At 36.7% G+C, this 24,214-nt stretch overlaps 1 protein-coding gene across 3 annotated transcripts in view; it reads right to left on the bottom strand.

The window, feature by feature from the left end:
- Positions 1-24,214, bottom strand: part of LOC114650489 (SAM domain-containing protein SAMSN-1-like) — an 85,611-nt gene that overhangs the window by 59,358 nt on the left and 2,039 nt on the right. The window contains exons 2-6 of one of the 3 annotated variants that reach the window (XM_051927080.1): positions 23,593-23,687; positions 22,172-22,187; positions 14,111-14,179; positions 5,489-5,621; positions 3,569-3,942 (exon numbers count right to left, since the gene is read on the bottom strand). In XM_051927080.1, coding sequence (XP_051783040.1) covers positions 3,569-3,942; positions 5,489-5,621; positions 14,111-14,179; positions 22,172-22,187; positions 23,593-23,651 — 651 coding nt within the window. In that variant the 5' untranslated portion in view covers positions 23,652-23,687. The remainder of the gene's footprint in view (positions 1-3,568; positions 3,943-5,488; positions 5,622-14,110; positions 14,180-22,171; positions 22,188-23,592; positions 23,688-24,214) is intronic. The other 2 variants (XM_051927079.1, XM_051927081.1) reach the window with 2 other exon arrangements.

Genomic DNA, 24,214 nt, shown 5'->3' with positions numbered 1-24,214 from the left:
ATGCAAAACACAGGCAGGAAGGTGTCTGGGGTTTTGCAGGGCAGAATTAACAGCAAGAGTCTGTGGACAGTCTTATGGTGGTAGCATTTATGGAGGGTGACATCTATGCAAGTATTTAGGTTTTATATTTTGATGGTTTGAATTTTTAGATAATAAGGTTAATATTCTTAAATAGTAAATTTTAAAACCTCCTTAGCAATAGACACAAGTGTCACTCAGGCTGTAAAAACTGCTAAAAGTGTTAGTCCCGAGTGTTACTCAGGCACCTGTATAAACCCATGTTGCGCAAGACCCGAGGTTTACTCAGACGTTAAAAGTGCATTACTCAGGCAACAGCATAGGCATGTGTTGTGTAAGTGTCAGGTCCAAGAATTACCTAGCAATGGTATCGATGCGTCTTCTCCTAGCCTCATAATGGCAACTTGTAAGAAGTGAGGATGAAGTGAATCTGTCTTCAAGCAGCAAAATTGAAACGGTCAGTGAAACAGAAAGTGATTCTGGTGAATCTGAAAGTGACGCTTGCGTCACTCACACATGTGCAGTGTGCTGTTCATATTATTATTATTATTATTATTATTATTATTATTATTATACTTTCTACACTTCTCACTTTGTGCTTTTAGCATTTTGCACGCTTTACAGTAGAAGGAGGAGATTTAATAAAAATGTAATTTTTCAAGCCAAAAAATGCAACACTTTTTATGTGTTGTTTTGAGAAAAAATGTAGCACTAAGGAGGCTACGAAATGAAGGTGCAGAGTAAAAATCATGGTGACAGATCAAATACTTTGGAAGGGACTGATAAGAAGCTCTGGGAAATGTCTCATGTTGAACTGCCCTTGGGTTAGAAGTGACAGTTAATGTAAAGGAAAAATCTATAATATGGAAGGAGAGGATATAGCGGGTTGGAAAATGACTGACTGACAGGATGGAGAAGAAGTGAGAAGGATACGAGAACATTACAGACTTTGAGAACAGATCTGAGTTGGAGATCGAAGAAAAAAGGAGAAGGGTGGGGGAAGGTCAAAGCAAGACGTTAAACTTGAAATATCTGGAATCCCTCCTTATTAAAGATGTCTCCAAGAGTTACTTTGCCCCAAAGAAAAGTTAAACAACTGCCTTGAAATAACAGGGCTTGGATATAACAAATGAGAGATTGCTTTGATAAAGATTAATAATGTTTTTAGAATTAAAAGGGCCCAATTTCAAAGTTTTCAAAAATAAAACTTCAATTTCAAAATAAAATACAGTAGATGGAAAGAGGTGTCATCTACTATATTAGATTCAGTTATAAGCAAGGTTGGAGGATTGTCAAGGGTGATGGCTAGCTCCAGAATGCACAGAGAACAAATGCCCAATGGTATAATTCCTGATCTGGCACAGGTAGCCGACCTACCAGGCTGTTTATAGTGGATAAGAATGTGGTGCTTAACAGAGCAAGTTAAAGTTCTAGAATTTGCTCAAAATATTGCATTAAAGGCAGAGGAAGGGCAACTTATCACTAATAAATTAAAATAGGGAATACAGTTTATTATAATAATTATTAACATAGAATGAGATAACAGAGGAAGACAGCACTAGAAGGAAAGAGATTCTAATCTCTTTTAGATGTTTCTAAAGATTCAGTGATAATGGGAGGAACAGTGTGATGCAAAAAGATGAAATATCAATGTCCAAATATTTAAGTGGGCTAATCAGTGACATTGACTAAATGAAGAATTCAGTCAAAGAAGGGCTGATTTGGACCAATTACTGTAATTCTATATCTGTACAGTTTCCCAAAAAGAAATCTAAAGGGGCAATGCCAAGGAAGAGTATGATTTCATTGTTACTAGGATATTATGTTGTTGACTTATTATAAGTACATAGTATTTATACCATCCTTCTTAAATCCCAGGAAACAGTTCAATTATAATAATGCAACCCATCTTTTAGTTGATCCATAAAACATCAAAGCATGAAATATATGAGTAGGAAAGGAATCATGGGTTTTCTTATACATTTATTGACTGCAAAAAGCTGTGATGGAAGGAATAGGAACTCTATATACAGTAAGTGTCTATATTGTCAAATAACAAATGACATGGACCCTGTAAGTGACACTAGGTGATGTTTTGACACTCTTTTGACCCAGAGGGCCATTGACCTCTGAATCCAGAGGTGATTTTTTAGATGAACTCATTAGCAGTAGGAAAATATCAACTTTGAAAACCGGGCTGAATTTGGGCATGAGATAAACAGGCTACAGCTTAGACTCCTCAATCTGAAGAGGCCTCTGAAAATGTCAGGATTGTTTTCATTTCATAAAGCTTTACTTGCTTATTTTTAAACTTCTAAACAGGAAAACATTTCTCGCACCCCCTCAGGTGTTTTTATGCATCTTAGTGGTATTCTTGCAATGTTCAGTTGCTACATAACCATATTGTCTGGTAACCATTGCCACATAGGGCCTTCTACAGCTGCCTCACCATGTCTAAATCCCATCCTGGTAGAAAATGTAAGAGTGGGAATACTCAGTGGTAGTTTGGAAGCAGACAAAACAGTTAGTTGTTTATGTTTGTTTATTAGAAGCTGCATTTTGTTTGCTCTTACTATTCTTTTTTCTGTGTATACTCCCAATGTTGACCCTCCATGTGTGTGTTTTGTTAGTGAAAGAAGGCACCTTTTTATAGTCTTGACCTCCTTAGCATCATTCCAGTTTTTTAAAGAGGCCACGAGATTACCTCATTTTATACATTTTAAATACTGACGCAAATAGTTATGTGTTTCACACTGAATTTTAAGAACTCAATAGGCTTCAAAAGATATACAAGTGGGATGAATGTGTTCATAATATGACTCACCCATAAATGGAGAGTAATACTTTCACTATACAAAGACCTCATTCCATTGTAATAACAGTCATTTATTTATTTTTATTTATTGAATATGAAACTTCAGTCAGTCTTTTGGAGGACTTTAAGTATTTCTTCGAAACATCATATTTGATCTCGTTAAAGAGCATTAATACTGTTGCCAGATTGCCTCCTACTTTTATGTAATTTGCGTAAATGCTTTGCCTCATGGTGAAAAAGGTGGGTTAAAACCCAGGCTATACAAAATAAAGTACAAAGGAGTTCAAGACGTTTTAAATAAGTGTATCTAAATCTGCGCCTCCTCACCATTCAAACATGTCACAGTTTCTGACCCAACAAATATCTTAAAATGTATTAACACATCTACTTCTTCTGAGAACACATCAAGTAACCAGAATGTCCACTGGTGGAATCCAGTCAAGTCTTTGAATGAACTTACCAGAAATCTGAAAAGTTCAATGTGTCATAAAAAGGGCAAATCTTAATATGAGCATGTAGCACAATACAGTTAACAAAACCCATATGTACTGTAAAGGTGCTGTGTACACAAGTTGTATCAAATCATGTCTTGTATCAAATAGCAAGAATTGCCACATTTCTGAAGGCCCCTTTAAGAAAGCTTCTCCTAACAATAAAGCATAACGATGGATCCATATTCATAAATAAAACAACATCTATTTTAACAAACACATTACGATGCCTTAGTATCCTCACCTTTGAATCATAGAGGTCCATGTCAGTTGCTGAGCGTGTAAACCGTGCTGGAAACTTGTCATGTGCACAGCATTCATATTTGTCCCAGTCTTTTGACCTTGGGAGAGTGAAATCATGACCATAAACTCGATACTCAGGAATGGCTCTTCTACACGTGTGATAACCATTGCCCCAAGGAGGATGGTAGTCTACTTGGTAGTTCCATTTGGGACGATATGGTCTATCCAAGGAATTCCAGGCAAAATCTAAAGTTAGGTCAGTATTCTGGTTTTGTTTTAATGGCTCCTTGACTTGCTTCTTGTCTTGGCTTTTTGGTAACTTAATGCACGAAATCACTGGACTGTCCTCCACCATGAAGTTGTCTTGCATATGACCTTTAAAGATAAGAAGACCAGCAAATGCCTATCACTGTAGGGTATAAAAAAAATGTCTTAAATGTAGGTTTATTATCCATCTATTTATTTATCTATTATACACTATTATCACAGAGAACTGTAGCCTTCTTGGGCCTTATTAAGTGCTAGGCAGGAACCAATGCTGGACATAACACCTATGTATCTCAGGCCATGATTAATTGAGAAGTTTATGGTCACAGATACTGTACATCTTTGGGATGGAGAAGAAATTTGAGTAGCCTGAGGAAACCTTCCCAAATATAAAGACAATGTAGTAACACTACTCAAACAGTTGCCAAGTCAGTAACAGAACCCAGGTGTCTCTTTTTCAGCCCGTAAAAGTGTAGTTCCATGTCAAAAAAATAGAGTGAAGGAAATTTGGTAAATACATGAAATTTAATCAGAAATTCTCACTAATAAATGACATAAAAAACAGCTTTTTAACTGACAGAGATAAAATATTGCTGTTTTTTTAATGTGTTGGTGTCACGATTAGACCTCAAGTATGCAGGTGGCATGTCTGCTGGCAGGAAAGTAAAGAGATGACCAGATGATGAATCGACTCTAAGGAGTATCCATAATATGCAGAACAGCCAGAAACACTTAGAGATCCAGTTTTTGAGGTACGTTACAGAACAGGGGGTATAAGGAGACCAGGGGGACTACGATTAGGCCAAAGTACAGTACCAATAACCAGTGGCTCCTGAAATGGTTTGGGTTTTAACCAGAGGTGATCCCTGTTTCATGGGAAACGTGCTATGTCAATATTTTAGAGAAAATTTAGATAAACATTCACTGATGTTGGAGAGACCTGACAGGAGGTTAAACAGGAATACTTTGTGAAGTGTTTGAGTAGTACGCATGTGGAATCCCCAGTACACCCAGCAGACAGGGGCATAAGCATGTATGCTGTGAGATATCAGTTCTATATATTGTGTTTGAATTTTATTACTTTGAGTCCTATCTTTGTTGATCCTTCACTTATCAGTTTAAACATTTTTGATATTTATCTTTTGTCTCTTAATGTTACACCTTATGTGGAGAGATGACAATCTTCTCTTCTTCTCGTTTTGCTACATTTTTCTCAATAACTATTTTGAAATAATACACCTTTTGCCATAATAACAAGGCAAGAGAATATCACAAAAATTAAATTGAACTACTTTGATGTCACTAGAAACCATGTATTGGAAACAACACATTGTTGTATAAAAAGACATCTTGGAACTCAGGACAAACATATATAAATATTATAAATATTTATAATTATAAAGATACTGTATACTAGTTAGAATCTATCTGACCAATGTATATGGATGTTTATTGTTTTAATAATACAATTGAGCTCTGATTATTTAAATTTGAATATAACATAATGAAGGCACCATTATTTACACATTGAGGTATAGATAAGTGTTTTTTTATACCAATAAATGTGCATTTTTTCACAATGTAGGTCTATGAAAGGTAGGGAAAGATTCTAATTGACAAGGTATCGATAAGATTGGAGCAAGGGTTTACTTACTATTAGTACTAGAAATTAATATATTTTTCCCATCTTCTTGATTGTTCTGGTTGATTTTTCTTACACGAACAAGTTTTTGCAGTCTTTTTAGGGTACCTTTTAATTCAATTTCATCTTCTGCAGCTTCCATAATCTACAAGATAAACAGTGTCCTGAAGATAAGTGCTACTAAGCAACAAGTAATAACAGAAGTTACAGTATATCATACATTTGGGAAATTCACATGCAGTACTTAACATTATTAGTTATCAACAGTAACAGTTTTAGGTAATGCCATACCAGCAGCTAATACTTTGAGTTTAGGAAGAGGAATCCAGTAAAGAATTGGCAGTGACATGATAGTAGTACACAAAGGGGGAAGTATCCAATAAGCATTCCAGAAAAACTACATTATCTATAGAAGTCTTCAATATGTTAAGGTGGACAGGTAGATTGTGCAAAGAAGGTAAGCCTTGCTATTTTAAGATACCTCAAAGTAAGTAACACTGATACCACTAGAGTTAAAAAATTAGGAAATGGCAAAAAGCCACCTGGGTATCCAAAAACCATTCCGGAACAGCAAAGAAGCCCAGCAGTGACAGTTTATTGTGCATTACAATGGATGCAGTAGGTGGGCCAAAGATAGTAATGTAAACTACTTTTTGTGAAACTATTCTTGTGTGGTTGTAGAAGAGCAAGAGAAAGTCTTCAGTATGAAAATCTGAATCAAGAACATGAGATGAGTACAGAGTCATTCTAGTCTTTCAAATGAAGTGTTTCTTCCAGTTTTCCTGTAAGAGCAGTTTCAGAGATGCAGTTTTTCCAAGTGCACCAAGAGAATGATTTGACCTGGAGGGCTTGGCCCAGAAAGCAACTCCAACAACAGCATTTCTAGTAAAAGTAAGCAGAGATAGAGGCTTAATTGATAAGAAGGTAATGCAAGTAGAGTTTTGTAGAGACATGTTATAGCCATCGAGAGTTAAAGTAAAACTAAAGATGGCCTGCATTTTGTTAATGAATAGCAGAAATTCTAGGCATGTTACAAAAAAGTAAATCAGACAAAGGCAAAGTCAGAAATAATTAAAGTAAAGAGACTGTGTGTCATAGTTAAAGGAGCTGACTAAATTCAAAGTTGTAAACAAAGCTAGACTCAAAGCAAGAAAATTGCCACCAGAAGATTGCTCAAAAACAATATGTTTTCACTAGGTCTTTATTTTGTACACAACTTAAATGACACCACCATCTTATATAACATGACATAAATAAAAGGTTGCAGTGTAGCAAAGTTTACTTTCTCTCTGCTTTGTAAATCGCTTGCATGTGTCTCTCTGTGAATATCCACCTAGTGTTTTGTTGTTGTTAAAATAAAACACAATACAGTATTTTGATATTTGGGACTTAGCTCGTCATCATCCAGGCCTGGAGAGAGTAAATTTATAAATATAAAGAGATTAATACTGTTTTCAGATATTAATTGCTAAAATTGATAACAATCTGAAAGAGAAAATTAAGAAATTGAAAACAAATTACAGATACCCTGAAAGCATTTTTCTTAACTGAAAATGAGAACATTTTTTATTAAAATCTACATTAACTGTAATGTTTTCTTTAGTTTTTGTAACAGAAAAATACTTTTTTAGACATATTTTAAAAGTCTATAGTTATGGAATGTGTGCTATTTGTAATACATGAAAATGATTTTAAAATGTAGAATTCGCAGATAATATGAAAGAGAAACTCTAAAGAATTTTTAAGCATGGGTTAAATGAATGATACACTACTGGCAACGCAAAGCACTGCATTATTTGACACAAAAATAATCCTCTTTGTGTTTCAGACTCTAAAAGGTGAAAGCTCCTTCTGCATACTCTACTGGATTGAGGATACCATGTGGCACAAAGATTAGAAGCAAATGTTGTGATGGAGGATATTACCATCTGGATAGCATTATGAAAATGATTTCTTTTAATTTATTTAAGGAAACAAACAAACATGCCCTAACAAATGCTCTAGGAGTTACATAATGAACAGAAATAACACCTATCAAAAGAAGTGTGGGTAGATCTCTCATATGTTTCACCTAATTGTGACCATCGGTTTGAGTATTTGCTTTACTATTCTTACATGCTGTTGGATTACACTGGGTCAATATCGTGTCTAGTTTAACATAAACAAATACCTTACACCAGTCATTGCTTAGGGAGACCCAGTATTACCAATCAAAGCAAATAAGGAAATAATATAATATAATATAATCTATACTAATTAATAAAAGGCAAAGCCCTCACTAACTCACTGACTGACTGACTCATCACTAATTCTCCAACTTCCCGTGTAGGTGGAAGGCTGAAATTTGGCAGGCTCATTCCTTACAGCTTACTTACAAAAGTTAGGCAGGTTTCATTTCGAAATTCTACGTGTAATGGTCATAACTGGAACCTGTTCTTTGTCCATATACTCTAATGGAGGAGGCGGAGTCACGCCTCCTACGTAATCACTTGAACTAAAAACAAGGAAGAGATTTACAGCACGAGTCAAACGCGGGAACAAAGGTAAATGACGTTAATTTTTGAGTGTCTTTTAATACTGTGTAAGCATACATATTAACACATGTGCAATTAAACGTGTGCATTTACGGGGTGATTTCTCAGGCTTAAAAGCTCGTCTTTTCTCAAACGCGGGAAAAAACGTAAATGGCGTTAATTTTTGAGTGTCTTTTAATACTGTGTAAGCATACATATTAACACATGTGCAATTAAACGTGTGCATTTACGGGGTGATTTCTCAGGCTTAAAAGCTTGCCTTTTATTAAAAAGGTAAATGCTAACTGTTTCATTCTGAAGGGCACAAACCACGTTGGATTTTGTAATGATAGTTGATTAGTAAGGTCTATTAAGGGATACTTACAGAATGATTAGTAATGCCTGTGAATGCCGATACAAGTAGGAGAATGGGCGTGAACTAAAGAACGATTAGTAACTTGTACAGTAAATGTCTCTAAAGTCTGTCTATTAAAAAGTTATTATATCTTTCAATCCTGTGTATTGATTAAACTACGAACCTAACAAGATCACTACATGGTGTCAGAAGTGGCGGATTGGAAGAGGAATCTGAAGAAGAGGTTCAGCTTTTGAACGAGTCGCGTGTCTGTGAGTAACCCGAAAACGTGATCAGAAAGCGCTAAGACGTTCTAGCAAAAGAGAAAAAAAAATATGTTAGGATTACAGCCCCCACCAAATCTCCAGTTAAAGGGAAATGTAGCTGAAAATTGGAAAAGATTTAAACACAGATTCGAGTTGTATCTTGCTGCGATTGAAGCAGATAGGAAAAGTGAAAAAATGAAAGTGTCTATGCTTCTACATGTAATTGGCGAAAAGGCGCTAGAGGTGTATAACAATTTTCAGTTTGAAGAAGATGGAGACAATATGAAATTGAACAAAATAGTTGAAAAATTCGAAATGTATTGCAACCCAAAGCGCAATGTGACGTTTGAGCGGCACAAGTTTTTTTACATGTTTCCAGAAAAGCGGAGAAACAATAGACCAGTATGTGACGGAATTGCGTAATAGGAGCTGTTCTAAGAAGAAACCGTCAAGACATCAAAGGACCAATAACCTCTAATCAGAACACTAACACCAGCGAAACAAATATTAACGAGTAAACAAGTATAAATCAGGAAAGAACATCTCAACTGCAAACACAATTAACCAGAATATCAAAATGTCAAGTAAAACCACCAGAACGACTCATTGAGACATGTTGAGGATTAAAGGAACATTTTCAATTAAGAAATGCTGAATTCCTTTAACAGTTGTGCTTTTTATACATAGTTTGAATGCTGGATGTATGCCTGAAATGTTCTGGATAGTTCAGTTGTTTGAAGTGATAAAGAATTAAACGTGTGCATTTACGGAGTGATTTCTCAGGCTTAAAAGCTCGCTTTTTATTAAAAAGGAAAATGCAAACTGTTTTCATTCATTCATAACCACGTTAGATTTCAGCCGTTAAACGTGCAAAAATGTCGGTACACCAGATAAATAAGCGCAACATATTATCAGTTGTATTGTATGCTTACAATACATATAGAAATGTGTTAATCGTTAACTAATAGTATCAGATGGTGTTTTTCGACTCGCGCATTGATTTAAACGATTGCATGTCTTGGTGGGTTTGCATAGCTTATTGTCAATATCTTTACACCTCTTTTTAAGACTTATTGACTGAAACGGGCTTTCATGAAAAAACTTAGGGCTTTGCTACAAGATACACCCTCCACAAGTTAAGGAAGTAAAAATAAAAGGTATATATTTCTGTTTTATTTAAACCTTTTAAGTTCGTATGCATAGCCCCATTTGGCTGTTTTAGGTTTTTTTTTTTTTCTTCAGTAATATTTAATCTCCTTAAAGAAAAACGACATATGCATTTTACTTTTTTTGTATCTCTTTAGTAATATTTTAGTGTAAAAGGATAACGAGTATTTAAACCTTTTATGTTACTTTATAGTTATTTTACACAATGTTGAAAAATTAATAAGAAAGCTACATATTTTGGCAGCTGCTGCTTTAATTTTCAATGAACTGAAAAAAGCTCTCCAAGAGAAAACCTCGATGAAGAAGAAACAGTTTGCACTAAAAAGGAGAAACCCTCATTTATAAAGGTTTGCTGCAGATGACTTAACTGAAAATAAATGAATAGTTCCTAAGTGTATAATACATATTTATCTATTTAACTTATGCCTTTATTCCAGCAACTTGCAACATCTGAGGTACAATTTGTTACATTACTTTGGTTTTTTGCAGCACAGGCAGTTGAAGTGACTTCCTCAGGGTCACACAGTGGTGTCAGTACCAGGATTTGAACTGACAAGCTCCGGGTTTGCTGAAATATTACTGAAGAATGAAAAAAAAACGAAAACGGGCAAATGGGGCTATGCAAACAAATGTCCATCCATCCATTATCCAACCCGCTATATCCTAAATACATGAGCCAATCCCTGCCAACACAGGGCACAAGGCAGGAAACAAACCCCGGGCAAGGTGCCAGCCCACCGCAGGGCGCACACACCCACACACACCCACACACCAGGGACAATTTAGAATCGCCAATGCACCTAACCTGCATGTCTTTGGACTGTGGGAGGAACCCGGAGTACCCGGAGGAAACCCAGACAGACACGGGGAGAACATTCAAACTCCACGCAGGGAAGCGAACCCGGGTCTCCTAACTGGCACCTTTCACTGCACCACCATACTGCCCGCATACAAACTTAAAAGCTTTAAATAAAACAGAAATATATACCTTTATTTTTACTTCCTTAACTTGTGGAGGGTGTATCCTGTAGCAAAGCCCTAAGTTTTTTCATGAAAGCCCCTTTCAGTCAATAAGCCTTAAAAACAGGTGTAAAGCTAAACTTGCAGCACCGCTATTCAATTACACTTGCCTAACGCCTCTCCTAAGGGGACATACTGTGGGATCTGGGAATCCGTCAAAGCACCAATCACAGGCCCGATTAGAAAGCGGGAAGCTGTGATTTGTCGTCTCCCTCCCATGTAACAATCACTGCCCGTGTTACAACGCACTATGTATGTATGTATATATGTATATGTGTGTGTTTATGTATGTGTGTATATGTATGTGTATATATATGTTGATATGTGTATATGTAGATATGTATATATATGTATATATGTATATGTATATATATGTTTACATAACCTCTTTAACACACTACTTCTCCGCTGCGAAGCACGGGTATTTTGCTAGTATATATATATATATATATATATATATATATATATATATATGTGAATGTATGTATGTATGTATATATGTATGTCTATATTTATATATATATATATATGTGTATATATATATGTAGATATGTATATATTTATATGTATATATATGTACATATGTATATATATATATATATATATATATATATGTAGATATGTAAATTTGTATATGTATATATATGTATATGTGGATGTGTATATGTATGTATATATATGTATATGTAGATATGTGTATATGTAGATATGTATATATATGTATATATGTATATATATGTTTACATAACCTCTTTAACACACTACTTCTCCGCTGCGAAGCACGGGTATTTTGATAGTATAATATAATATAATATAATATAATATAATATAATATAATATAATATAATATAATATAATATAATATAATTAGGGGGTTCGCCCCCTGCTCGCCAACCCCCCCTGCCTGCGCTACACAACTGCCACTTTGCGTCTCTGCCCCTCGTGTTGTGAAGAGGGTGGCTGAACGCACCCCAAGTTAAACGTGGTCACTCCTCCGAAACCCCCTCTTAAACGGTGATACAATGGGAAACAAATAGCTTTTTTTTTACCTCCTCTTTGCTCGATCAGCTGCTGGATTGCTGCTGCTGCCGTGCCTGATCTGCATCTCGCAAGGCACTTTGAACATTTAAAAGCCTGTACAGCTGCTGTCCTACTCTTTGTCGTTTATGTCCGGCCCCGGGCGTGGTTAAATTTCTTGGCACAAAGTCTCGTCTCGCGGGACGTGAGTTGTTGATATTTTTTAATTTATAATTAAAAAAAATGGAATAAGAATCTGAAAATCTAACAACATCACATTGGCGTTTGATAAATTCTGAAAAGAATGATACCAAACATACTGTATATATGTAGGTTTTAAAATAAGCCAGATTTAAAACATGACAAAAAAGGTCACATAAAAAGGTCACATAAAATCGTTGCACAAAATTGTTGCACTTTTAGGCTTAGGATTTCATATATAATATAATATAATATAATATAATATAATATAATATAATATAATATAATATACTGCGGTGGGTTGGCACCCTACCCGGGATTGGTTCCTGCCTTGTGCCCTGTGTTGGCTGGGATTGGCTCCAGCAGACCCCCGTGACCCTGTGTTTGGATTCAGCGGGTTGGACAATGGATGGATGGATGGATAATATAATATAATATAATATAATATAATATAATATAATATAATATAATATAATATAATATAATATAATATAATATAGGAACAATGACTAATTCTGCTGCGTAACAAATCTAGCATCCTGGATGCAAATCCCAAACCTACCTGTTGTCTGTGGTTTTTCCCCCTACATTCCTAGCACAATGCTGGTTAGGTTAATCATGACTTTAAGATAGCCCCAGTGTGTGTAATATTCATAAAACACTGATAAAAGAAAACACAGCATTTTGGAAGCATTGTTCCTGGATAAAGTAGCTCAGTAAAACTAAAAAAAAAAAATCCCAGTGTTGTTGTTCACATGTGTGCTTTGGTCATCTAGTGACATCTAATTGAGGGAGACGGCAAGAGTACACAAAACTTGTCATCAATTGACAAGAACTGAACTAAAGTTATAAGTAGACATTTAGTTTTAATCAGATTAAAGTTTAGTTTAGATGTTTAAACATACAGGCAGAGTGGAAGTGCAGAGATGTTATTCCTGGGGTTTACTTGATCTGCTTGTGCATTTCTAGTTTAATCAGCATCAGTGAGTGAGTTTAACTGAGTAATATTATCTGTTTTAACAATGAATAATGTAAATGTAAAAAATTGCTTAGTCCTTCATGAAGTAAATAACATCCAACCCCTTTTTTAATGCACAATATGAGCTCCTGGATGAACACTGGCCACTGCCCCACAAGATCACACAGTTTCATAACATCATTAGCAAATAACTGAATTAAAACCAAACAGATACTGTAGTAATTGTTTTCTGTTGTTGGACTGCACTGTGTGATTTTGTTGGTACGAGCCTTGGGCTAGGTGGAGTGAGTCACCGAGCATGTCACAATAGATGACTGGCTTCACAGGAGTGTGCTACTGACTGCCCCCCGACTCGCTGAGATTATGTAAGTGAGGGCTACAATTGAAAATCACAGGAAAAGTTGTGTAATGTGACAAGGCATTAAATCAGATTAAGGGGGTGTGATATATGGCCGGCAGTTTATCCCGGCCAATACCCCCAAGCCGCCAGATGGAGCCCTCCCTGCAACGTGGAGGTGCCCCAAATTCCAGCAGGGCATCATGGACCTTGGAGTTTTCCTTCACAACCCTGCTGGATACCGTGGGGGCCGCCAGGGGACACTGAAGGGAGGCATAAGGATTTATATTTTCTGTATAACCCGGAAGTACTTCCCAGTCACGGGGACAGGGGAAATGACGTACTTCTGGGCTGAAGAAAAGAAGATTTCATCTGACCCGGAACTGGAAGACAGAAGCATTTCCGTGTCAGGGACTATAAAAAGACTCTGGGAGATCCCAGCAGTGAGCCGAGTTGGGAGGAAGGGTGACTGAGCTGCTGGGAGTGGAGGATTGATTAGTGTGTGATTTATTATTGATTTGTATTATTATTGGAGTATTGTGGAGTGGAGAGTGCTTAGTGCAGAATGTTATTATAATAATTCTGGACTTTTACCTGGTGTCTGATGTGTGGTCTGAGGGTTCAAGGGGATGACAGCGCCCCCTATCTGTCACAGGGGTTTTGATATTATTTTATGTTGTGTTATTTTCCCTATATTATATTGTATTCTACTAAGCTTTTATTTATTTGGAAGAGATACAATTTGTACTACAGAATATATTATATGGTTTTTCTCTCACCATTTCATGTGTAATTTGCCTGCTTTCAGTGCATTCCCAGGTTGGAATCCAAGGTTCATAATTCATTAGCTAAAAGAGAAGAAAAAAAAACCTTTTTACTGCTAAAACTTGAGCAGCAAATTGAAATACAAGATGAGTCAATGAGGACAATTTCTAATATTTTATTGAAAACACATAATATAACATCCAGGATTGGTGATAGGTGTCTGATATGTCCTCTCCTGCTGTTGCTTGCTTGCACACCTGGAAGAGGCCCTGTAAACATTTTTTCCCCAAAATGCAGCTAGTATGGTCAATTGCAAGTCAAAACAATTAAAGATACATATGCTCAATCAAAAACAAAATTAATCAGATAAATATCAAAACTAAATTTACAAGAGGTTAAAAATAAAAACTATCCAAGTGCATATTCCTTCCAAGTTTACCCTACTGCATCACACAGGTACAAAAATTCTATGATTAGCCTTTAAGAGGTCAGTTTCAAGGGGCAGCTTTTCAGCTATGTAGCTTTAATACCAAATACTGTATAGGACAGTATTTTGTTTATCTATGGTGGGTGTAAATTTGTCTTTGGCATTAAATGCCATAAAATAACATAGACAAGAAAAGAAAAATCTTACAAAAAATTTTAAAAAAATGCAACAATAATATATTGTGGACTGCACTGTTGCCCCTTTAAACCCAACAGACAGACACTCAGTATACAGGGTAAAAGCACTCAGAAATATTTTAATTCTCTTTTCTTCTATAAATAGTGCCCCTAAGCACCACTGCCACAACTAATACAATACAATAATCAACACAATTCTCCCTCTCTCTCTGTTTTCTCCTCCACACCTCCCAGCAAGCTTTGTCCAACTCCACCCGAGTCTGGCTCACTTGCTGCATTCCCAACTGTCCTTTAAATAGTTCTTGACCTGGAAGTGCTTCTGTTCTTCCTCCCATGTGACTTGCCAGTACTTCCAGGTCAGGTTAAGAACCCAAGTTGATTAAATCAGCCCGAAAGTAGTTTGGGGCTTCCATCCTCGTAACTTCCTAGTACTTCCGGGCTATAAGGGAAGCATGACTCCCCAGGTCCTTTCACAACACCCCAACACGGCACCCAATAGGGCTGAGAAACCGAACTCCAAGTCCCAGGATCCCCTGTGGGAATCCAGGGGACCACTACACTCCAGGCAAGCTGCTATCTAGCGTTTTGGGGGAGATAGAACTGAAAATTTATAGGGCAAAAGGGGTCTTCAGCAGTTGGCAGTATTTCTTTGTACTGAAACATAATACAGCTGATAATGATGTTTCTGTCGGCTATTATTTTGATGGCAACTTTGACAGTTATGACTAGTTCCCTGTTCAAGACTCTTGAGCAGCACAGAAACTGCACTCGTTAAAGTAGTAAATGACTTGCAGGTAAATGCAGACAGAGGTCATTTATCAGTTCTCATCCTCTTAGATCTGAGTGCCGCATTTGACACCATTGATCATAATATTCTTAGAAATCGCCTTAGTCAATGGGTGGGCCTCTCTGGCAGCGTCTTAAATTGGTTTGAAACCTACCTGGCAGGGAGAAAATTCTTTGTTAGTAGTGGTAATTACAACTCAAAGACACATGATATCCGATATGGTGTTCCACAAGGCTCTATCCTGGGTCCGCTGCTCTTCTCAATCTACATGCTTCCATTAGGTCAGATTATCTCAGGGCACAACATGAGCTACCACAACTATGCTGATGACACACAGCTGTATTTATCAATTGCACCTGATGACCCTGATTCTCTTGATTCACTAACAAAATGTCTAACTTGTATCTCAGAATGGATGAATAGTAACTTTCTCAAGTTAAATAAAGACAAAACTGAAATCTTAGTGATTGGCAATAATGGATACAATGAGGCTATTAGAAATAAACTGGATGCATTAGGATTAAAAGTCAAAACGGAGGTAAAAAGCTTAGGGGTAACTGTTGACTGTAATCTAAATTTTAAATCGCATATTAATCAGATCACTAGGACAGCATTTTTTTCACTTAAGAAACATAGCAAAAGTTAGACCTCTTATATCATTGAAAGATGCTGAGAAATTAGTTCACGCGTTTGTTTTCAGTCGACTAGATTACTGTAACGCACTCCTCTCAGGACTACCCAAAATAGACATAAATCATTTGCAACTAGTGCAGAATGCAGCTGCTAGAATCCTAACTAGGAAAAGAAAATCCGAGCACATCTCTCCAGTTTTGATGTCACTACACTGGTTACCTGTGTTATTCAGGATTGACTTTAAAATTCTGCTTATGGTTTATAAAGCCTTAAATAATCTCGCCCCATCTTATATATCGGAATGTCTGACGTCTTATATTCCAAATTGTAACCTCAGATCCTCAACTGAGTGTCTCATTAGAATTCCAAGAGCAAAACTTAAAAGAAGTGGTGAGGCTGCCTTCTGCTGTTATGCACCTAAAATCTGGAATAGCCTGCCAGTAGGAATTCGCCAGGCTAATACAGTGGAGCACTTCAAAAAACTGCTGAAAACACATTACTTTAACATGGCCTTCTCATAACTTTACTGTAATTTAAATCCTGATACTCTGTATATCCAATTCATTATAATAACTATTCATGGTGGCTTTAAAATCTGTACTAACCCCTACTCTCTCTTCTGTTTCCTTTTCCGGTGTCCTTTTGGTGGTGGCTTGCGCCACCACCATCTACTCAAAGCACCATGATGTTCCAACAATGATGGATGGATTAAAAGCCAGAAGTCTGTATGACCATCAGAATCAAGTGACTCCGTGAGAACCCTAACTACAAAGAGGACTATTTCATTTATGTTAGGTAGAATGCCCAGAAGGGATTGGGCGGTCTCGTGGCCTGGAACCACTGCAGATTTTATTTTTTTCTCTAGCTTTCTGGAGTTTTTTTTTTTTTTTTTTCTGTCCACCCTGGCCATCGGACCTTACACCTTTTCTATGTTAACTAATGTCTTATTTTAATTTCTTATTTTGTCTTTTATTTTTCTTTTCTTCATTATGTAAAGCACTTTGAGCAAAATTTTGTATGAAAATGTGCTATATAAATAAATGTTGTTGTTGTTGTACTAGCAACAAAAGTTTCACCAGTTGAAAAAGTCAACTTCCACTCATTCAAACAATCTTTCAGATCTCTGCACACTCAGGGTTTGATACTAGAAAATATTTTGCCTTCAATAAAACTGGATTAACTATATGATAATATAAAGTCTATCAACTGGAAGTAGTTCCTTGAACGAGGAGTCTGTGATATCAATGCGGTGAATTTAGGCTTATCATTACTAAAGCACTACATATTTATAAGAAGGGGGTAAATAGCATCAGGCTTTTATTTCCTGACTGGTGTTCTGATTGTGGTCTTTTATGTGACTAAAATACAGTAAAACTGTGGATTGCGAGTGTTTTACAAGATGATCAAAAATTTTTAATACATTTTAACTTGATAAATGAGCAAGGTCTTGCAATACGAGTAGTACGTATACGTTTTGTCTGCAGAGCATCAGGTGATCACAACTGGTTGTTCTCTCTCTCTCTCACTGCAGGGTTGTGGGTAATTGTCTGCCATGTTTGGTCTCAGTCGGTGTGCCTCACTCGTATAGTCAACATCCGTTCGAGCGTATACTGTTCATTATAGCATTGCGACCACGTGTGTGTATGTGTAAAGCATTTTTTAATTTTGTGTGCGAGCAATGAATCTGTTTAACATTTAATGCAATGTCACATTTCCGCGAAATCCTCAATAAGAGGCAAAAGCAACTGTCATTGGATAGGCTCCTTATGAAAGTTGCAAAAAAAGAAAAAGATTCCAGTGAGCCAACAGATAGCAGTGATTCCGTTAGTTAGAGTGAAAGTCATCCTACATAATAACCCTCCTCTTCCTCTCCCCTTTCTCCTCTTTCTCGTCTCCGTCACACCAGTGCAGGTTAATTTGTTTTATGTATTTTTACTTTATAGTTTGTATTAATCATTTTTATATGAATATTTTTGGGTTGTGAAACAAATCATCTAAGTTTCCATTATTTCTTATGGAGAAATTCGCTTTGATAAATGAGTACTTTGGATTACATGCATGTTTCCAGAACGAATTATGCTTGCAAACCAAGACACCACTGTATTTTTTATTACATTAATGCAGAATACACATGTTGTGAAAGAAATAGGTTACATATTGGTTTCAAAATGCCCCAAAACAGTGCTTATTTTGTAAACAAAAAGGTGGTGGTATGCATATGTTGCATTTGGATCAAGTTTGAGGTACTGTAACGGTACAGTATATAGTGGCCGAGAGTCCTAGTACTGTATGCTTTGTTAATTTGGTGAAATTTGAAATAGACAAAACATCAAGTGTATTGTACTGCATAATATTGTGCTTGACAGTTTAAAATTACAAACACTGAATTTCTGAAATTGATGAATATTAACGCAAGATAATAATGAACTCTACATTCTACAAAAAAGTTGTTATGTAGTTCCGCAATCAATGTTTAATTTGATTGAGTTTTAAGGAAAATTCCAAACTTTTTGCATGTTTTCATCAGATTCAGTCTTTGTAATTCGTTCTTTGCTTTGAGAATCAATGGCTGATCATCATCCTCGTAACAGCCATGAGTTAACGTATCTTACAGGATCGAAGCGTGTGAGTGGAGGGCCAACCAATCGTATGAAGAGAAGTGCAGAGACAGTGCTTGTCAGTAACGAGGCACTCATTGGAGTAATTAGATTCATTTGTGAAAACCCATGTTCAGACTCATTTCAAAAAACTGGAAGAGCATGCAAAGGAGGCTGTAGTTTTTTCGGACTGTTTTTCGATGAGGTACTGACAGAATCAGTGAATTGTGTCTCTTTCAGATAACTGTAATTTTATGGAGATGTCTCTAATATGGATGAATGTAGTACGTAACAGAACCAGTTAACGTAGAACACACAGCAATGGGTAAAAATATACAAATGTGGACAGCACAGAATTGATTATAGAATCATTTAATATGTAGTCGATGACACAACCAGTTGTCGTGGCTGTGGTGCCAGTCCACCGTATGGGTGTGTACCTTCACAAAAAATGCCATGCTCCAAAATCATAGAGCATTAAAATCATGACAACTGCTAGATCATCTGAGCATGACAACACATCCTTTAGAATGTCCTCATTAGTATCTGTGTTGTTTGGTCCCAGGTACATAACATAAAATAAAACTTGTCTGTCTACACTACTGAATTACACAGTAGGGATTGGGCATCTAGGATTGGCTCTTCACAATTCTAAAACTAGACTAAGCAGGTTCAGTAACTAGATGGGCTGATGGAAAGGGAGGTGGAGGGTTGAACTGATGGATCCAGTTCATGACCGAGTAATGATTTCATAATGTCTTGTGCATATCTGCTCAAGCATATTAACATACTGTGGTATAGCGGGTCCGCAGCATCCGAAAAAAAAGGTCGGTTTTTAAATCAGTATAGCCATGCCGTTCTCCGTGGGCGTGATTGCACGACCGCGGGGAGTTAATGAGGTGATCGGAGCGAGTCGCACCTGCACGTGTGGGTGCGTCATTCTTGTTTGCCTCATTGGCTTCCTGTGGCATGTAATTAAGGCGCTGCGCCCACGGAGGCACCCGTGGGTGTGTATATATAGACGGATGTATACGAGCGGAGGAGGATAAATCGGAGAGAGAAATTGTGGAGGAGGAAAAGGAAGGAGAAAGGTTGATGGAGAGAGAAAAGCGGATGCGGTAAAAGGTCGGAAAAACAGCAATCAGGTGGTGACGATCTGGCCACCAGGAAGGTGGAAACGCCATGAGCTGGGGCCCTGCAAAGGAGTGTTATGCTGATGCACTCTGGGGGCTAGTTCACCCCACTGAATTTGAGTGAGTGGGGTGAGCAGGAGGGGTGCCCTCCCGAAGGATCTGAGGAGTGACTGCGGGTCCGCGAAGGATCGAGGGAGGAGAGTTGACCTTGGCGGTCTGGCAGTGACATCCTGACAGGGGGCCAAGACGAAGGTTAACTGAAGGAGCTCGTGGTTGTTGGTTCTCCGTGGAGCAGAATGTGCAATGGTAGGAGGGCTGGAGAGTAAGGAGATTAACTACTGCATATATTAACCTTGTGTTTTATGGATTTATTTATTGTTGGTTTTTATCCTCACTGGCCCTTTGTTTTATGGATTTATTTATGGAACTATGGACACTGCACTTTTGCACTTTTTGATTCTTTTAATAAAAGCACGTTTTCACTTTTGGAAATATTCCCTGGCTTCATGTCAGATTTGTCCCCATTTGTCAGCTCAACTCGGTGACATTACTGACGGTGTTGGGTTCAGGGCTCCCATAAGGTCGTTGGGAGCCAGAAGAGAACACGCATCGTCACACATACCTGACCCAGGTATCATACACATACATAAGGAGACCTCCAATGATGGATTTTCAAGATATGATTTAACTGCTGTCTTCTCAGATAATGTATCCATTAATAATTTTATCACTGTTATCCTGCCAGAGGATGTCTAGGTGAAAGAGATCAAAACAGTTGCTTGCAATTTTCCACCTAACTCTTGCAAATGTTTAATCAAAATTAATGTTGAGTAATTGGACATATGACAAAATCAGAGTGTGAGAACTGGCTTTCCAGTCTTTACCACATGTTCCTAACACCAACTCTTGTCCACACATTGAGGGCTTATTTCTGTATTTTCCATATATTTTCAAAAGCACTTAAAAGGCTAGACAACATTGCTGTCTGTAATATAAAGGTTTGCACAGGGATAATTTCTTAAAACCTGTCTCTCCGGTTTCTAAAAGGTTTCACTCTGCTCCTGCACAGAAACAACTTCAGTACTGCCTACTGACACCCTCAGCACCTGTATATTAAAAGTATCATCCAGAAATTTTGCAATTTATTTTCACGTTTTTTAATTCTGTGCTATAAAGCCAGTACTGCTACAAACACCGACTGTACATCTGTCATTCACATTACCACTGCACATACACATAACAAACTGCGCAAAAGCATGAGAAGCTCCTATACAACCATTCAAATCATTTAGACTACATTATTAGAGCATAGCTGAAAAATGCACTGTACATACAGAAACTCAAAATCAACTCCAGTCAGAAATGTTACTGTGTTTAAGGTTTGAAAAGCACAATTTAAAAATGTTTGTTCTTTTTAAGAGATGCTGAGTTGGACATTTTCTGTCTATGGGCCGTATTTTGCATTTAAGGTATGGTTGTCTTCTGTTAGAGGGCTGAATTTTTCACTTCTTCACAAGGTACATACAGCAATATATGAAGCTGTCTTGGCAGCAGATGTGTTAAAGTAGCTGTAAGTTTTACATCTGATTGGTCAGCTCTTGTGTCCGTTTTTTAATAGAACTGACAGGACTGGTAAATAAACATAATGCACATATCTGCAATTAGCAGGGATACAGTATGTGTGCTAGAATAAGTACAGTGTAATGCCTGCATAAATTAACTGAACGTGAAATAGTCACATCTAAAACAAGGAAAACAAACATTTTTTTAAAAGCAAATCAAGATGCCTGATTGGGGCATCACCCTTATTGATAAATGTCCTGCTCTGCATACTCAAGAGAAAAATGTTTCAATAACTGGCTTAAGGGATTATTTCAGTTTACCCTGCTGAGCAGAGTGATTGAAATAAGTCAACAATATTTTCGACTCAGTAGATGAGAAACCTCAGGTGCATTTTCCATCACTGCCAAAAAGAAGGCAATTGAGAGAAGCAATATGGAACTGTGATCAAATGTGCTGTTTTCTGTGTCAGCCAAGTGCTATGTACATTTAATACAACTTTTCCAGAAACCATTTTATATGATCAAATAATTTGACATATAAAATACAACTAAATCAGGTCCTATGGCACTACCACAGGAGCATAAGCCTTGACTATAAAGCTTAAAATATCATGAAGTAAAAAAATTTCAAGAACACATGAGTGAAATTGACATCATAACTACTGGTAATGAGTGTGGCTTTTCCATGAGCATGGACAAAAGTAAAACATGCCTTATAGCACTGCACTTCCATACTTACTTGCAATGCACTTAGTCTGAAGCAAAAAGAGGAAAAATTATACATTAAAAAAAAACGTTGTGCCACTCTAAAGAACACCCAAAACTTAGCTCTTTATGGTAAATATTGTTAAATAAATACATCCTGGAAAATCAAAGTGCATGAACGGAAAGCGAATATAGCACCCTTGACCAAAGATAGATGGGGAGAGGCAGATCTTCCATTCAAAAACTCCATCTTGTTTGTACGTACTTATCATTTGTGCACTATTCTGATTTGTTTATCAATATTTTAGCAACACATCATGTGTTTTGGATATTGTGAGCATACAAATGGATAGATGACATACAGAATTTATGACACAAGCAACTTGAGATTTTTTTTCATGAACATTTTGATATTGTTTGCTGTTGTTCAGTATTGACCCACCCCCCCACCACCCCGTCTGACCCTCATTGACGCATGTTGCATCATAAAATTTGTGATCAACATTCTCTGTGAAAATATGAGATTGAAAATCTTTCTCAGCCATCACTACAAACAACATAGGGTAAGTAACAGATTAAAAAGACTATCCTTTTTGGGTGGAGTATTCCTTTAATATCAGCTTAAAGGCATTTTCATAAAAAAACATATGCAAAGTCAAGATTTGGGTCGATTTTAATCATTATGGCACCCACATTAACACTAAACATTGATTCAATAGTCACTGAGAAAAATATCACCATTGTTACTAAGGGTCAAAGTCATCAGTGCTACTGCCTCACAGCTTCAGCTTCAGATCCTATGTAAGCTAAATATCTTTGTGAAGACTGCACATTCTGTCACCTTCTTTGTGGATTTTTGCTGGCTACTTTCTAACAGAAAACTGAACAGATGAAATCTTACTATAGACAGCATTCTTGTTTAAAAAGAAATGTGAATTTCCCCTTGGGATTAATAAAGTATCTATCTATCTATCTATCTATCTATCTATCTATCTATCTATCTATCTATCTATCTATCTATCTATCTATCTATCTATCTATCTATCTATCTATCTATCTATCTATCTATCTATCTATCTATCTATCTATCTATCTATCTATCTATCTATCTAAAAAAATTCTGCCTCCTGTCTTTACTCACAACCTTATATACAGTACATATAATTAATTCAGAGATGCCTATCAGAATTTATTTGGACCAAGGGAGGACATTTTTAGTAATCATCTACCCAAATATGAAGATCAGGCAAACCCCAAATTAGAGAGAGCTCAGCCAGACATGAAACTGGCACCCAGTTTCTGGGAGGCTGCAATGTTCTTGCTTTGCCTACATGTCATCCTTTATAACTAGTTGCATGAACTACAAGTTTGTTTTGACAGTTACAAACTTGTTCAGGGTACTAGTGAAGATATACTTAACAAATAAATCACCCTTTTACATTCGGTATAAAATACCTGAGTATGAACTTCTTTTGCCTTCTTTTCTTTAAGAAGCTGTACCCTGTCTCCTCCATTTAAAAAGTCGGACATAAAGTAGTCTTCAACAATTTCTGAAATAAATGGAATAATTACTTTTTAAATCTTTAATACATATCATGTTGAAGATTATAGCCATTTATCCATCCATCCATTTTCTGAGCCTATTCTAATCCAGTTGAGGGTTGCATGGTGTCAAAATCTATGATTATCTCAAAATGAAATTAATAACCCATCTGTTTGAAAAGCTGTATACTTTTATATAGAAAGTAACTGGATCCAAACAAACATGAAAAGTTCTACTTTATATTTAACATATCTATTCCGATTTCAACGCTATGTGTTAGAGATCAAATTTTAAATGTAGAATCAAACCATAGAATAACTTTCCACAGGAGGATACAGAATTGAAATCAAAGAAAACTGGGAAAGACAGAAAAATCACCAATCATAAGACAAAGTGCTAAGAACAATGGATGAGCAGGTATGTAGAGCAGGTACTATTCAATATTTTTAAGAGAAAGTACAGGTAATGAATACTTTTGTTATAGCCCAAACACAGAAAGACAAAATAGTTGTGTTCAAAGAGAAATAAGAAGCG

This window comes from Erpetoichthys calabaricus, chromosome 4 (assembly GCF_900747795.2).
Source record: "Erpetoichthys calabaricus chromosome 4, fErpCal1.3, whole genome shotgun sequence".
NCBI classification, from domain to species: domain Eukaryota; kingdom Metazoa; phylum Chordata; class Cladistia; order Polypteriformes; family Polypteridae; genus Erpetoichthys; species Erpetoichthys calabaricus.
This window is presented reverse-complemented; position numbering and strand designations above follow the sequence as displayed.